The sequence below is a fragment of the Xenopus tropicalis genome, chromosome 9, assembly GCF_000004195.4.
Source record: "Xenopus tropicalis strain Nigerian chromosome 9, UCB_Xtro_10.0, whole genome shotgun sequence".
In the NCBI taxonomy this organism is placed as follows: domain Eukaryota; kingdom Metazoa; phylum Chordata; class Amphibia; order Anura; family Pipidae; genus Xenopus; species Xenopus tropicalis.
This window is the reverse complement of record NC_030685.2, coordinates 33,949,498-33,966,534: the sequence shown is the minus strand read 5'-3', so window position 1 is coordinate 33,966,534 and position 17,037 is coordinate 33,949,498. Positions and strand designations below refer to the sequence as shown.

At 38.2% G+C, this 17,037-nt stretch overlaps 1 protein-coding gene across 3 annotated transcripts in view; it reads right to left on the bottom strand.

Moving 5' to 3' along the window:
• The window catches only part of myh11 (myosin heavy chain 11), a 51,893-nt gene extending 38,327 nt beyond the window's left edge, over window positions 1–13,566 (bottom strand). For all 3 annotated transcript variants that reach the window (XM_031892986.1, XM_031892985.1, XM_004917958.3), the window contains exons 1-3: window positions 13,476–13,566; window positions 9,890–10,248; window positions 4,982–5,138 (exon numbers count right to left, since the gene is read on the bottom strand). In XM_031892986.1, the coding sequence (XP_031748846.1) occupies window positions 4,982–5,138; window positions 9,890–10,231 (499 nt within the window). In that variant the 5' untranslated portion in view covers window positions 10,232–10,248; window positions 13,476–13,566. The remainder of the gene's footprint in view (window positions 1–4,981; window positions 5,139–9,889; window positions 10,249–13,475) is intronic.
• Between the last annotated feature and the right edge of the window lie 3,471 nt (window positions 13,567–17,037).

Here is a 17,037-nt window from a genome sequence, read left to right as displayed (position 1 = left end):
AAGAATCACTTAGTGCTGCACAGACACAAAAATCATTGGGGTCCTTGATAGGAAATAAACAAACAAGACAAACTCAGGGCTGTTTGGATTAAACAGTTTGTATACAGTTTGTATACAGTGTATAAAGTAAACTTGCTTTCTCTTCTCCTTAATGAGATTCCCTGGCTTTCCTGTTGCTGCCTGAGAGCTGATTTTACTGTCTAATCTTCAACATAATCTGATGGTTTATCACAATGCAGCTTCACCATAAAAGGGAATAAACAGTCAGCATTGCTGAACAAGGGCACAGGAAAGTTCATGTCTTACTTTTGGACACAATTTAAATTATGAACAAGCCAAACACCCACAAAGTTATGGCATAAAAGAGTCTTTTTCATCCTAAATTGTATATTTACTGATATAAAAAATATCTGTGTCTTATTTTGGGGGCATATAAAGTTTTAAAATAGTTACAAAATAGTATCTCTTAACAATGTATACAATCTGTATATGTATTCAGTGGGTCCTATAAATTACAGTTATTCTCTGTCCTACAAAATTAAGCAACCTTGGCAGGACCTGTAAAAATGGCAGGATATGTGGTATAAAGTGGCAAAGTTAGTTGAAACGACATGTGGAAGCTAAAAATTTGGCTTAGTAAGCTAGCAATATGCATTGAGCTTTTTATACTGCTGAATTCTTAAGGTGTCACTGTAAAAGGAGCAGATGGGCGCAATAGTACACATTGGCTATAGACAGGAACAATAAGGTTAGGCAAACTGATTCTACTGCATTATACAACCAATTGCAGCTACTATGGCTCTTTAAGACTGTACAGAACTACTGCTTCTACACATGCTTCCTTGCCCAAAGGATCACACAGAATTTTTGGAACATCTTCAAGTGGATGTATCATAATAATTTGGTTCTTTTTGTTCTTTTGGGGTTTTTTTCATTACTACTCCCACTGCCACACATAAATGATAAGAATATATAAGTACACAGCATTTTCTTCTCTATAAATACCTTCAGAATTTGAGAAGAACCATTATATTACAAAGTTAGAAGAGTAACTCCTAACAACACAAAATCCCTTGGACCGATTCAGCAGCTTATCGGCACGTGTAGGGGCAGGAACGAGGGGCATGCCCAACTGATATCTGGCCTAAAATTGGGCAGATATCGATCGGGCAGGTTAAAAAACTTAGTCGGATCGGGGACCACATCGGCTCATTGATGCAGTCCCCGAACTTATTGCCCAATTGCTGCCATTATAATTCGATCGTTTGGTCCCAGGGCCAAACAATCGAATTAGCCTACATTTTCCCCGATACCGCCCACCCAAGCGAGCGGATGTTCACATGTATGGGCACCTTTAGATTGTAAGTTCTACAGGGGAAAAGGGACCACATTTTCCCCGATATCGCCCACCCAAGCGAACGGATCGCATTCGCTCATCACTACTAATTAGCATTTGTTAATCAGGATTTGGAAGGGTTAAGTGACTGCATGAAAAATTTTTCACACACTGCAAGCATGGCGATTTTTATCCCTTCCACTGAAGGGATATCCCTTACGATGGATTCGGGACGTTCGGCCAAACCTGAAAAACTGGGTTTGTTGCATCCCTAATTCTTCCATTTATTTCTCCTCTTTGTTCCCAGGAGGGGAATGACCATAAAACAGACCAAATGGTCAGGAGCAGGAGGGCCCACTTACACCTGGGCCCACCAGGAGTTTTCCTGGTATCCTGGTGGGACACTGCATTAAAAATGTAATCTCCAGGTTGCATTGCCCAGACGTCCCTGAAGAAGCTTCTGCAATTTAAAAAGAAGCCACAGATTCATTAAAGTGTATTTGTTATAATCTTTTCTTCTGGATACTGGCAAGATGTGTTCCTTGCAGCAACAAAGATATCTAATATAATATAATGTCATATAATACTTTCTGACTAAACTTTGTGCACAACAGTTAATAATACAGAACATCTAACTAAATAAAAATGTGTTTATATCCCCTGACTATAAAATAATGTGAGAGACAATAAATCTCTGGCTTTGCTACATAATGTACAAGAATAAATGCTAGAATAAGACATTATTGAATGTTTATGAGATTATGAATCTCTCTAATCATATTATTATATAAATGCATTTCATGTAACACTTTACAGTGTAAAGCTCACGCTACATAGTCTGGTCTCCTGTATATTACCTGTTTCTTACTCCTCTGTCTAACAATGTTTTCTGCAGAAAAAAGGCAGCTACCTGAATTTGCATTATTCCAAAAACAGGGAGAACATACTGTTGTGAAAAATGTCTTGTTGTCAGTAGCAACTAAAACTGATTTTTCAAAGTTATTTGGTGTGTGGGTGTGCTGCTGGTGGGTGGCTTGTAAGCAAATGGAAAGATAAACAAGGATGTCCACGTAGTTGTTTATTTTCTCCTGGCCAAAGGACCAGCTATTCTAGTAACATAGTTTGCAAGAAGTCATCTATGACAGCTCCCAGCACCCACACATTTTTTTACAGTGAGCCTTAATCTTTGTTAATATATTTAGTTCGCTTTCCATATGTTTATTTTCTGTCTACAATGGTGAGGCAGAATGTTAAAATTCTCACTTTGACATATAGCCATATCTTATCTTGCGTTAACACACATCAAGTAGTAAGTGTGGTTTGGTAACAGGAAAAGTCAAGTGAACTGTCCACACTTTGCTTGTTATTTATCAACCATGATATAGGGAGAATGTAGAGATAAGCAAATAAACACTAGCTATGTGCATGTCCTTCAGAATGTATGTAATGCTACTGTTCAACAAATTGGCTTAGACCAGGAATTGCTTAGGGGAAAACATTTGCAGTGATTAGTAGTCGCGACTTTTTAAAAAAGGTCGCTGTGACTTTTATAATATCCTATGATGTGTCCCGTGTGTCTTCGCCCTTAGTCTGGATCCCTCCAATTCCAATATCCTGCAACTGTTAGGATATACTATATTACAGGCACTATCAGAACAACCACAGCTATTTATAGGCGGTGTGTAGACCATTCCAATACTTTAAGTATATACTTAAAGGTATTCTTTTCTTTTGCAGCTTTTCAATTGGTCTTCATTTTTATAGTTGTTTAATTATTTGCCTTCCTATTTTGACTCTTTCCAGTTTTCAAATGGGGGTTACTGACCCCAGCAACCCTATTGATTTGTGAAGCTGCAATTTTATTGTTCTTCTCCTCTATCAAATCACTGCCTAGTTGCTAGGTTAAATTGGAATCAGATAGCTGCTGAAAATTCAAACTAGCGAGTTAAATCATAGTACATGTTATTTTAGAGGTGAATGACATGCTACAGCAATATTGCACTGGCATTATAGGGGTTAAAACTGGAAACATTTGGTCTCAGGCCCACAAAGAGGCCCTTAATTAGATATGCAACAAGGGGCTGTGGAAAGGTGTCATACTTGCTGGTGTATAGGACTATTCGGAGCCAGACCAATTGGGCAAGGACAACTGGATTCTTTGATCTGTGACCTAGCGCAGCAGGGGGGGAGCAGCTATGAGAAAGGAATCCTATCCCCTCTTCTATAGTGTTCATATCCTCATTAATCACATTTTGCTTATGAGGAGATCACATGCTTCCCAATGATACCAAACAGGAACAGCCTATACCTGCCAGTTAAGGAGGGATTGTTTCTGGGGGGCTGGAACATGAGACACCCCTCATGTTTGGTATCATTCTGATCGCTTACAAATGGATCACAGCAAGCCCATATTTTCATCATAATATTGGAAACTGTTAAGCTGTTAAGTGCCAATATGATATAACAGAAACTGGCCTGAAAATTTCAGCCATCTACAGGGGGTCGTACATGACATATTCTCATACCTCATGCATAAGGTAGTGAGGAGAGAATATCCAAGCAGGTCATAAAAAGGGGGTGAGACCTAACCATGATAGCTCATACCTGAGGACCCAGTTCTGTTGTGGTATGTGCCCAGGTTTCCAGCTCTTGCCTCAGGAGAACACAAAGGAAATTCCCAACTTGTTAATGTACCTAGGGTTCCCCTGTGTTTTATTCCCCTTTTAATTTATTTACTGTTTTGTATTTCTCTTATTTGTCAACATCTGTAAATGCACTGTTTACTTTTTGTAATATTAAATATAACATTTAATAAGTTTTGTCCTTTTAAGACATCGCCTGTATGAATAACAATAGGTTACCTGAAAGCAGTTCTAATGTGTAGCGCTGGCTCCTTCTGAAAGCTCAGACTTGGGCACAATGCACTGATATGGCGCCTACACACCAATATTACAGCTAAAAAAATACATTTGTTGGTTCAAGAATAACATTTTAAATGATAGAGTGAAATACTATGCTATGTAAACGGTGTCATTTAGAAGTAAAATGTTTACCATAAAAATTATGACAGTATTCCTTTAAGGAGGTACTGGAGTGTGTTTGAAAATCTTTAGCTAAACCTCTAGTTGCAATGTCCTGATACAGAATTTGGAAAATGCGTTCCTCAAAGAAAACGTTATTACTTGTATGTAAACTATGACAAACCCTTGACATTTTAATAAAGCGATAGACAGTTTAATGAGCTATAGCCCAATAAAAAAGGATCAGCATTTTGCAAAAAGCCGTGCCAAATGATTCCAGAATTATATTAATGATGTTTAACTTCTTTTCCCTGCCAAATAAGGCAAAAGTGATCTGGAAACAAAATGCAGTCTGTTTCTTTGAGCTTGGATTTTACATTTAGTGGAAAGCAACGTCATGCTGGGAAAGTGACCAGAGGTCCAGAATGGATTCCTTAGTGATGTACCCCTGCAATCCTTTAGCAGTTATTAAATTGCGAGTCTCAAATATCCCCTGACAGCGCAAGGCATAGTATATAGGATCCTGGGTTTGACACTGAGCTATAGAAAGAAATTTACCACTGCTCACATGGCACATAAGCAGTCATAGGAAAGTAGGCAAAAGTGTTTTTTCCCAAGCTCTTACCTTGTAACATACTCCTGTAGGCTGTGTCTGCTATTGCATAGATATGAGGTGGCATTTCATGCCTTTTCTTTCCTTTGTACATATCAATGATTTTCTCAGAGTAAATTGGTAGGGCTTTGTATGGGTTGACCACAACACAGAAAAGACCAGAATATGTCTGTAAAAAAAAGAATTTTAAAGTCAAATTACTTGGTACAGTTTGGTTATCATGAGCATATATATATATACCATATATATGTGTGTGTGTATGTGAGGGGGAGCTCTGATGCATTTTAATGTCCAATACCTTCAAATAGGGTGCACATAGCACATCTTGCTATAATCCACTCCAAGTACACGAGGATTAGCCAATCACAAAAGTTTAACAGCATTTCTTTTTGGCTATGAATTTTGAGCTTTGGTGATCATTGCAAAAAGTGTGTTCCATGGGCAGTCTACTATTGTGTGACTTGTAATAGAATCCCATTGAGAATAATTATAGACAATGTTTATCACTGGTAACCTGTATTTTTCCATGGTGTTCTAGAAGGAAATTCATCACGGATCGCCTAAAGATATGGTTTACAGAGAGGTACTATATACATTATTTGCTTGGCCTTATAAGGAAAACGACGAAAGTCCTGTTCAAAGCATTGGTATGTATGATTTCTTTGGTATTTGGAAACAGAGAATACATAGCAAGAGATATTTTTGTCTGTATTGGTATATTATGCAGGTACTTATTTCCAAGACGGATGAAGCTGATATAGATATCGGCTTTGTTGAGCTGGGAGCACACAGCGCAGTTCACACAAAACATAAACTTGTATATTAAAGTTGACTTTTGCTTTCATTGAAAGGAGGCCAAGGTTTCATAATCTGAAACACTAGTTTCATTAAAGGACTGTGGGTGACATAAAAATGTTCAACTGTGAAAGGCTTGAGTGACTATGTGATCACTGAATAGCAAGTAACTTTCCTTACTGAACAAATTATGTATTTTGTAATTATTTTTTTATTCATTAATATTTCCTAGAAGATGGTGTGACCCATATTTTAAAAGTTTCACCATGGAAACTTGCTGCTCATTATTGATTGAACAACTGGGGGGAACTGAAACATAATGTGCATCTGGGTTAGCATAAGGGGGCAATGTATACATTTGTATAACAAGTTCATTAACACAACTAGCCTAACATATAAATATAAAACATATATGACTTCTACAACATACTTTATAACAGAAATGTAATGGAACAAAGAGCTTTATTAAACAGAACTGTAACTGTATGAGCAACAAAGGGGATCTGGCTAGAAATTCTGAAATGCATTTGATGAATAAACCCAACGCAGAAGGATTTTAAGAAAAAGGTTTTCAGCCTGTGTTAGTGAGACATTATGATTACGAGCATGCAATGTACTAGGACAGTGCTGTCCAACTTCTGTTGTACCGAGGGCCGGAATTTTTCCGACCTACGTGGTGGAGGGCCGATAATGGAAGCCAGTTTTGACCACTCCCCTTTTTAAAACTGCACCCACTTGAAACCACACCCATGTTATCACATGACCATACCCATTTTAATGGTTGTAGTACAGCAAAAACCTCCAATACTCTGCCTGCCCTACCCTGCCTGTGTGTGTGCCATACTCTGCCTGCCCTACCCTGCCTTTGTGTGTGCCATACTCTGCCTTCCCTACCCTGCCTGTGTGTGCCATACTCTGCCTGCCCTACCCTGCCTACGTGCCATACTTTCACTGTGTGTGCCATTCTTGGCTGGTTTGTGCCATGCTTGGCCTGTGTGTGCCATACTCTGCCTGCCCTACTCTGCCTGTGTGTGCCATACTCTGCCTTCCCTACCCTGCCTGTGTGTGCCATACTCTGCTTGCCCTATGATGCCTGTGTGTATGGCACACACAGGCAGCCTACAGTGACACAATGCTGGCACTGCTCCTACAGTCTGCACAATAACTATATATTAAAAAACTTTTTAATTGCAGTACCACCTCAGTATATGTTCTTTTTGTAGTATGCAGGGATTATTTGTGGGTTTCTACTGCTCCTGAGGTGTGAACAGGGGAACAATGTGGGTGTTTACAGCCTGAGCATGAGGTGTGAACACTGCAGGGGGTGAACAATGCAGAGATTAAAAGGTGTGAACAACACAGGGAATTACATATTTAAACAATACAGCCTGATTACAGCCTGAATCTGAGGTGAGAACCATGCAGGGGGGGCAGTTAATCACAGTACTGATACCATTTAAAGCTTACACAAGAGTAAGCCATCAAAGCAGCCAGACAGGTGGAGGGCCACACAGAGGGGGGTCGCGGGCCGCATGCGGCCCGCGGGCCGCCAGTTGGACAGCACTGTACTAGGAAATCCACTGATAGGTCCCGAACTAGTAGAGAACTCAATGTTCCTTGACTCTATATAAATTTCACTTTAGCAATATAAAATGCATGATTTTTAAACTGCAACCCCTTATTCACATTTAAGAATGTTTTGAGTACATTGTGCTAAGTGCAATGCAGCATTTTTCCATAATTCTAGTGTAAAGCAGTGGCAAGATGTCATTGCGCCTGACAAAATTGTGGCTAAAATGAGGCAAAGTTAGTTTACATTTCCATGTAAACTGGATGCAGTTGGACGCTGAAAATAGATTTTGGAACTTTTAACACTTTGCGTCAAAATTATGTGTGTGTGATTCTTTAGGAGCAAGTGCACTGCGTGTATTAACACAAGCCTCTCTGGAAACTTAGAGGTGTTGGTACCTCCAGGGTTTCCCTGTGTCAATAGGCATACAAAAAAAGCAACTATGTGAAAGTGCAAAGGAGCGCATTTCAACACAAGTACCATTAATAACACATCTTGGTACTGTATTACAGTATCATTAACATTTAGCCATGGTCACTTTATTCATATCAAGGGCTCTCTGAAAGGCAAAAAGCTGAATCACATATTACAGTGTTAGTGAAATGTTTTTTTGCTCAAAACCAAGCATTAGTCAAATTAACTAAAGATATTATTTTATTTGCTCACTTACAGCATACTTTATAATAAAGAAGTATTTGATGCCTGCTGACACATGTCCAATCATTATTTAGGGCCAGGGTTGCCATCATTCTTTTAAATACCATTTATTGCTATGCTGTTTAATGGGCAGAATGATCCTCCTTTACTTGACTGATCTCTTCCCATTCCATCAACTGTGTCCCACGCCTCACTGACCATTTATCTGCAGAGAAAACCCGCTGCATTACATCTCCAGTATTGCTTGTCTCCCCAGGAAGCCTCCCTTCTGTGACCAATCATTTAACCTTCTTTGCAACTCAATGATGTCTTTACTCTTGCATTTCCTATAAGTAATGACACCAGTTGCTAACACTCCCTTAGCAATACATATCAGCAATCGGACTAGATTCACTCACCACAAAGAACAGTAAACCTGTGGCCAATTAAATCTCAATGAGCTCATCCTCTACCCCAGCTCTTTATCATGCTTCTGGAAAACTTACATGCCACGATTAAGTGGCTAAGACCTGAAAAAATATCAATCCTATAGCAAACTGAGAAATCCATTGAAAGCTTTTGGAATACTCTTGTCTAAAGAAGGAACCTTATTCAACAAAGGTAACCAAATTCCCTGTGCCTAACATGATACCAGCTCGGTCTATGGAAACCCTTAACCATACACCATCACTGATTTTTGTCTGATTTTTATAGTAAACCACATAAACCACAAACTGTAAGGCTGCCTCCTGGGGTGCTTGGTGCAGTGGTGGTGGGGGTGCTTAGCATTAAAGCCAGTTGGGGCCAGAACTGTGGAGAATCGCAATTTGCTCTCCTAGAAACACCTAAAGGCCAAGGTTAGTTACAGTGTAGTATGTTTTAAATATGTACTTGTTGTACATTCTTGTAACTATGGCTAAAAGACTAATACATCTATATCTTACTATATCTGTTCCCATTTCATGTGATAAAGGGGGCCCTGACCAAAGGTTGAAACATCAAGGTAGCATTGAACTAAAATTGTCTGACAACTGATGTAGACAGTGGTATTTTAAGACAATGTGCTTCATTTTTTATTGTCTGTGGTTTTTGAATTATTTTGTTGTTCAGCTTGTAAGCTGCCATTTTAGAATTCTAGGTCAGTTCTGTCCACTATTGGTGGCCAAAATATGACGTAAGTTGCAACTTCCATCCCACTGATTTATGGTAATGCAGAATAAAGTGTCTGCTCTTGAACAAGCATCAAAATGAAATAACCATGCAAAATGATGTAGATAGTTTGTTCTTAACTATAGAACTGTGAGGATTTGCAGCCTTTCTGATGTCCCTAGACTACAACTCTTTCATCCCAGTTTAAACATCCCAGTTCTTCTATGATTAGCCCTGTTGTACACTATAGAAGTCAGGTTGGACTACAGGCTGAACAGAACCTTCTTGCTTATCAAGCTGCAGGCATATTTCCTTCCTGTATAGTAAGTGACAGATAATGGAAGTTTCAATGCTGATGTGGCTTGCTCATATTCTGAATACTGCAGAATGTACCACATGCCAAAACAGAGCAGAATAAATATATATGACTTCCATTCTAGTAAAATACAACATTGGCAACTATATCATTATTTCATAAATGCCCAGTAACCATATGTGTATCTTATATTATCTCCCCATGAGCACAACATCTAAGAATGAAGCCAAAAACTATAAATTTCATTGAGCAATTTACAAATTGAAGGTATTTCATTAAATAAATGTTAGATAAAAAATAATTACTAATAACAGGGTTATTCTATTGTCTGGTAGCTAGATCAGCTGAAGGACTAAGATTGCCTATTCATTTTTATATGAATATAAATGCTGTGTAGTATGCTTTCTAAGCAATGTTTCACTACTAATTTATTATAGAAATCTTAGTGACTTACATAGATAAGGCCAGAGAAATATCTCTCCCTTAGGTTGTGCAGCACGGATGCTTCATTAAGACAAGTCAACTCTGCCATGTCTTCCACTTTAGAAAATTTAGGTGGGTTCATCTTTTGGATGTCATCCTTACTGATTGTTATCTTCTTCCCATTTTCTTGCATTTCCACCACAACCTCATCCCCCTTTTCTTCTTTGATGCTTGCCGCTTCAAATCCATGTTTCTCAGAAGGGATCCAGACCAGCTTTTTGGCTGTCCAGTCAGCCTGGGCTAATGGATTGTTCATAAGATTCTTGTCGACAAATAGAAATTTTTCATCCTCGGTTATGGCTGCTTGCGACATTTTGACTTAACGGTCACCTGTAAAAAATTAGGTATTGGCTTAATTAAAAATGGCTTTGTTAGTGTCTACCTTTAGTAGACATGTGCATTATATTAAGGCTGTCTAACTAGAGGCCCATGGGTCTGTTATTGCCCTCCAACGGATGCTCAAAGACTTCATTGGATGACATAATCATTATATAATAATATTATTATAATCCTGCCCTTGATCATGCTATGTGAGAAATAAACACCCAACTGCATGTAATAAGTTGGACAGTGCTGTGCTAGGAGGCTTACTGGGCCGGTAATTTGATTAACCTTTTCTTTATACCTGCTCCTCACTCACAGTTGTTTTGAAAAACCAGTGAAGCAGGAAAATAAAAGTGTTTACAACTTTACTGTTAGACCATAGCTATTTTTTTAAGAAAAAATTAGCCAGAAAGTATGTACAGTGTAAGCTCTTTGGTTGAACTCATGTTGAATATTGCCTCATGTGTATGATTATAAAAATAACATATTTCATAATACATAAATATTAGGAAATGTTATTTTACACTTATAGATTCTCTTGACCAGTACAAGAAGGTAACAGTAGCACACTGAAGAAGATTTAAGAAGATGGCATTGTTTAATTAAAGATGATAATATTATAATTAAAGTGTCAGTGCAAACAATGGCTTAATCAATGGCTTAATGTGAACCCACAGTACCAGGTTATTATCACCTTTTAAGTCATGGAGTAACATTTTAAAGATGCCCCTGATGAACTCTAATAGATTGGTTTGGGGACTTTTATTGGGTCCAAGCCCTCTTGTGGTCAAATCACTCATAGCCTCCTTTACTTTATAAAAATGTTGTGGATATATGAAATTATTATATTAATGGTCATTCTGCTACACTTCTTAAATTAATGAAAAGTTATTATATATCTAGCCCTAATACCACTTCAACTGGCCTTTAGGCTCAAATCCCCATTCACAGTTTGGGAACCTGTGCTCTAAAGTGAATATATGTTCCTTGCCAGACCAAGATCTATGGAGGAACCCAGATATAAGGAGTATATACGGGCATATTTATCAAAACATTTGCCTCACCCAGAGAAAATCTGCAGCTCTCTATCAATTTCTTTGGGATTTTTAGAGGCATACTTCAAAAAGTAAACTCTTAATCTTACCCATTGATAAATATGCCCCTACAACGTTTATATCAATAAATACAGAGTAGCATAGTTACTTTCTGGCTCAATTTCACCTATTGATATATATATATCCCTTGGTAAGGGTGCCAACTAGTGTAGAGTTCCACTATAAGTGTGAAAACTGTTGGAGAGGTAAAAATCTTGCCATTGGTCTCAATAGCACGAACAGGTGCTGCTACCCACTTTGCTGTTGTAAATTACATTTCAAGCACTTGCCATGTTCACTTTACAAACTATTTACTTCCTTGTAGAGTTATATTTAGCTTAAATCTAGGTATTAAGGTTCCTATCAAATGCATCCCGATACACAAATATCCTACCATCAGTTTGGACCACTAAATGATGCTGGTCTACTATTGCTTCATCAGTGGAGCAAACCATATGCATACATAGAGAAATACATAAAACAAATGTTCTGTGGATCTATTTACAACAAATTTATATCTATAAAAATAAGTAACAGTGTTAAGCATTGAGACTCAGTACAAAAGACGCCCCTTCCTCCTACAGCTTACAATCTAAATATCTACTTAACTTAAATGACAATAAATAGAGATTATACACTACTGAAAAATAAGGCAGTTAAATAAGGGAAATTAGAAAACTTTTACATTTATCACTGACAATGCCAAGAACAACCCCTAGATCTGAAATGCTGAATTTTACATTTGACCTGCCCAAGATTTAGCAGAATTAAAAAAAAACAACCTTAAAAGATTATCTTTTTTTGATACAGGCATCTGCATCCTCCTTTGTTGCCCAGCAGTCTGTTAGAGGACATTGGGAATTGTAGTTTTGAAACAGCTGGAGTGACACGAGTTGCAAATCCCTGGAGAGCAAATAGCAACTTTTGGCTTGTAATATAATCCTGTAATGCTACATCATTCTCAGCCTGTAACCTGTGCAGATGCTGGGAGCCAAAGGCAGTTAAGGGAACTTAAGAAATGTTACAATGCAGATAGCTGCAAATCATATATTATCACTTAGTGATGGAAGGCAGCTTCATGTACTGGCCCTCTGCTAAAATCTATGCATGCAGCCATATAAGGTCATGTTATCTACAATACACGATAACTAATTCATAACAAATACCATTTAGGGAATAATATGTGTGCATCAAACCTCCAATAAAACACCCAGTGCCATGCTGTGCACAGCTCATGAGTCGCAACTGACAGGTCTGTGTTCTAAATACACAAGGACTTCCATTTAAAACAGCATTTATATACCTATTATTGGGAAAAATACTCAGTGCTTATACATTATGTTGTAGCATTCAAAACATTATGTCGAATTCTATATATATTTTGTATATAATAACTTTATACAAGTTACTACATGTAGATAGATAGAAGATGATAGATAGATAGATGGATAGATAGATAGATAAAAGATATTTCATGTGGCGAATCACACAGGCTATTCAACTTATTTTTAACATTTAATATAAAACTTGGGGCAAAGTTTTTGCACCCTTTTAAAAAAAAAAAAAAAGTAGATTAACCTGATATTAAGGTTATGTAGCATAATGTGTACTAATTTTGTATATGTTCAGCATGTTATAGGGATATATGCTATGCACATACTCATATTTCATTCAGAACATATTTCCAAGATACACAGGATTGCCCCATAAACCTCCTTATGTGGACAGCTGTCCACAATAACATCAAAAACTGTCTGCATCTCAACTACAGGTGGGTCAGACTTCCCTTCAGTGTGGGGGTCAGGACATATTGCTGGAGAAAAAAAAAAAAGATCCAAAACCAGCTCTGAGTCCACCTTTATTTTGATCATAGGATGTTATAACTATGATTTAGCACAGGAGCCTACTAAAAATCCTATACTGAACTAAAACTATAATTGCTATTAAATTCTCTTTTGCATCCCCAGATAACCATCAGCTGGAGGGTAACAGGTTGCCCATCCCTTACAGACCTAAACCCGTACAGCAAACTTTAATCTTTCAGATAAATATTAATTTTCACCAAAATATATATGCACGTGGGCCAAAGATCCTGCATACTGTATCTAAATCCCACTAAAAGGTGCAGTTGCTACTTACAGATGTCCAATTAGGAAAAGCAGAGAATGAATTGAAGGCACAGTCTGGAACCTGTACAGCTCACAGCTGGGACAGTCCAAATTTCCCTTGAGTCTGCAGCCCCTCTATATAGAGTGAGCTTTCTCTTCAGTGGGAGGGATGGGGAATGGGAAAGAACTGGAGGGCGGAGCTTCTGCAACATAGACTTTTCCTATTTTGTTTTTTTTAAATGCCTTTAAAGCTTGCTCTCCAATGCAGTTTATCATATTTAGATTCTGTACTTTATATTTATACTGCCAGAAACTCAGAAGACATGCACAGGGCATTGTAATTATACAGGTATGTTTTAGTCTCAGCAGTTAACCTTTCTGCAATTGAATAATAGTATATATTATTGCATATTGTTTGCATTCTCTGTGTAAGTAATAAAAATGGTAATTTGTCAAAGGAACCCTAGAAATACATATCACTTTATAAGGAAGATGTCCCATCAACATTCAATACCATGTCTCTAATATAAAGCTTGAATGGCCAATAAGGTGAGTTAAGGTGGCCATACACGTAGTAATTTTGATCTTTCGTGTGACCGTTCCCACCCTCCACTAACGTTCAGGGCTAAATCGTCAGATATGGAGGTAGAAACAATAGAATTTCTACCTCCTTCTGCAGATTCAGCCCAGAACGTAGATTTTGCTCAAAATCTTTTAACCTGGCCGATCAGTGAGTCGACCGATATCCACAGCCTTTTGCGATATCAGTCGCCTCATCCAGCCACCATACACGCACCAAATATGGTACGAAACAAGGTTTTGGACAATATTATCAGTGCTTGTATGGCCGGCTTAATTCTGAGCACCGGGCACCCAGCCTGCCCTGAGCATTACTGAACCTAAAATGGCTCATACCAGAGGTTATACATTGCATTAAAATAGATAAATGCTAACATAAAGCAATTTCCCAAAGATATTGACTAATGACATGAATTTACCATTATTATCTTTATTTTTGCACAGTAAAACCTTTCCTCACAGAAAGTATGATGATCATATATGCACAGTCAGTCTAACTGATTTTGGCTTTCTGGGCAGGAATTGCACCTGGGGGGTAGGTCAGTTTCGACAGACCCTCCTGCAATGCCATCAGATCACAATCAGCATGTCTGTATGGAAAGGTTCATCTGCCAATGCCCATTCTTGGCATGTGGATGGGGTATCAGCAGATATGGAAGTAGGAGGGGCCAGGCAAGTTCTCACATCTGCCAAGAGTCACACTTTCACTGGCACAACTATATGCTACTGATTGGCATGCAAGTAATCTGTAGAGTAGGGGTCCCCAACCTTTCTTACTTGTGAGTCACAGTCACAGTAAAAAGACTTGGAGAGCAACACAAGCACCATAACATTTCATGGAGGTGCCAATTAAGGGCTACGATTGGCTATTAGGTAGCTTCTATGCACACTATCAGCTTACAGGAGGCTTTATTTGGTAGTAAATCTTGTTTTTATTCATCTAAAACTTGCCACCAAGTCAGGAATTCAAAAATAACTACCTGGTTTGGGGGCACTGGGAGCAACATCCAAGGGGTTGGTGAGCAACATGTTGCTCCTGAACCACTGGTTGGGGATCACTGCAGTAGAGTAACATGCATTCTGGCTTATGTTCAGCCCCCCCTTACACTATCACTATTATTGTTTCTGACCTAGCTCAAGAATCAAACCCACCACTATCTGAGTATAATTTTAGAGAGGCATAGAAGCAACAGTGCCTCTAAGGGAATTAGCGTTTTTGCAAAAAGTGGAAATTCTTCCATGTAGTGGGCCTATTAGCCACAATACCAGCTTGGCCTGCCCCTAGTCACTGGCCAGTGTGCTTTTATTTAGACCTCTCACAACTCTGGTCATGCCCATTCCCACACCTTGTGTCTAACCCTTTCTTCTTGTAGATTGTAAGCTCTTTTGGGCAGGGCCCCCTTAACCTCTTGTATCAGTTATTGATTGCTTTATATGTTACTGTGTATGTCCAATGTATGAAACCCACTTATTGTACAGCGCTGCAGAATATGTTGGCGCTTTATAAATAAATGTTAATAATAATAATAGACTGTTCCTTATCTGTTGAAAATGCTTAAATGCTGCCTCTCATGTGTCTGCATGTGTAAATGCAAACAGACCATATGCTAGTCCCAAATTAAGTCTTATTGGGGGGCTTTACTATGTGGCAATGTAGCCACTGATTTTGCTGTCTTCCCCCACCCCCATAAATGCATGCAAGAAAGGTGATGTTTATGTTTTGACGAGGCTCCCTAAATATTCTTGCTTATGACTAGAGAAAATGTAGAAAGACACTTCCTAACTTATCTGGAAGTTGTTGTTGCACTGCAAACACAGCATGCACCAAAATAGCTCTACTCAATATATTCCATCCAGATTATGTCTACAGCGCATCCCAGGAGCATCTAACTCTTAAAATATGCACAGCATCTTACATAATGATCACGGAACAGCTTTCACATTAGTAAACAATACAGTACAAAAACTTAGAAAGATCTGGGAACCCTGGAGAGCTGCTCACCCACTTCAACTACAACTATTGTAGATCAGTCCTTATGTGTGTAAAAGATAATAAGAGCTGAAGTGTTACCCCAGGGAACAAATTACCATTTACCATAAAGAAAAAATGGACACCACAGGCTCAAATGTTAAGTTAATTATGTTAATTTATTGTTTATTAATAGAAAATGTCTCAACACAGAATTTCAAAAACAACACATACTGAGTAATTATAATGTCAGAACATATACTTTTGTAAAGCTCGCTCAAATGTGTGTACACAATGTAATTCAATGTCCATATCTTCTGTGTAACAATAAAATAAACTTTTAAATAAAAAAATAATGAATTAGCAGTGTGCAAACAAAAGCTGGTCCCCCTCAGTGAGTTAAACTTTGATATCTCATATATAAAGTCATGATAAAGCTTATGAACTACATAAATATGTATGTATGTCAATGTCAGAAATTAAAAATAAATAGCATAAAGGTCAATTTATACAAGTTACTTTGCAGAAAAAGCAAATAAAGCAGTATACATCCAGCTGCATATCTTAAAGAAAACAAATGGATATTTAATATGATTCCATTGATCCTATCATAAAGAGACGGAAGCTGGCATGCCTTTGCATGATCTGTACTTTCTGTGATGAATGGTATAAGAAATGCGGTTTGTTAACATCTGGAATGATGCTTGGTGATATCCTTCTCCCTAGTGGGAAATGGATGTTTCCCAGCTTTTCAAATTGTTCTTGTATAGCTTGGGGCTTCCCATGCCTGTTCCTGAGATGGAAAAAAAAATATGACTCCATCTGCCCAAATAAGGAGACGGGCACCGTGTATATCTATGTTAGGGGCAGGCTGTTCTCAGAGCTGAGTTGGAGGTAGGAAGGAGATACTGCGGCTTGTTTATAAGAGAGAAGCGGGCTATAAAAAAGACACCTCTGACACTGAAAGGGCTATGCCTTTCAATTGGGTGTGCTCTTGTTAACTCCTTCCCTGTCAGGCAACACAACATAGTACCTTATACTGAAG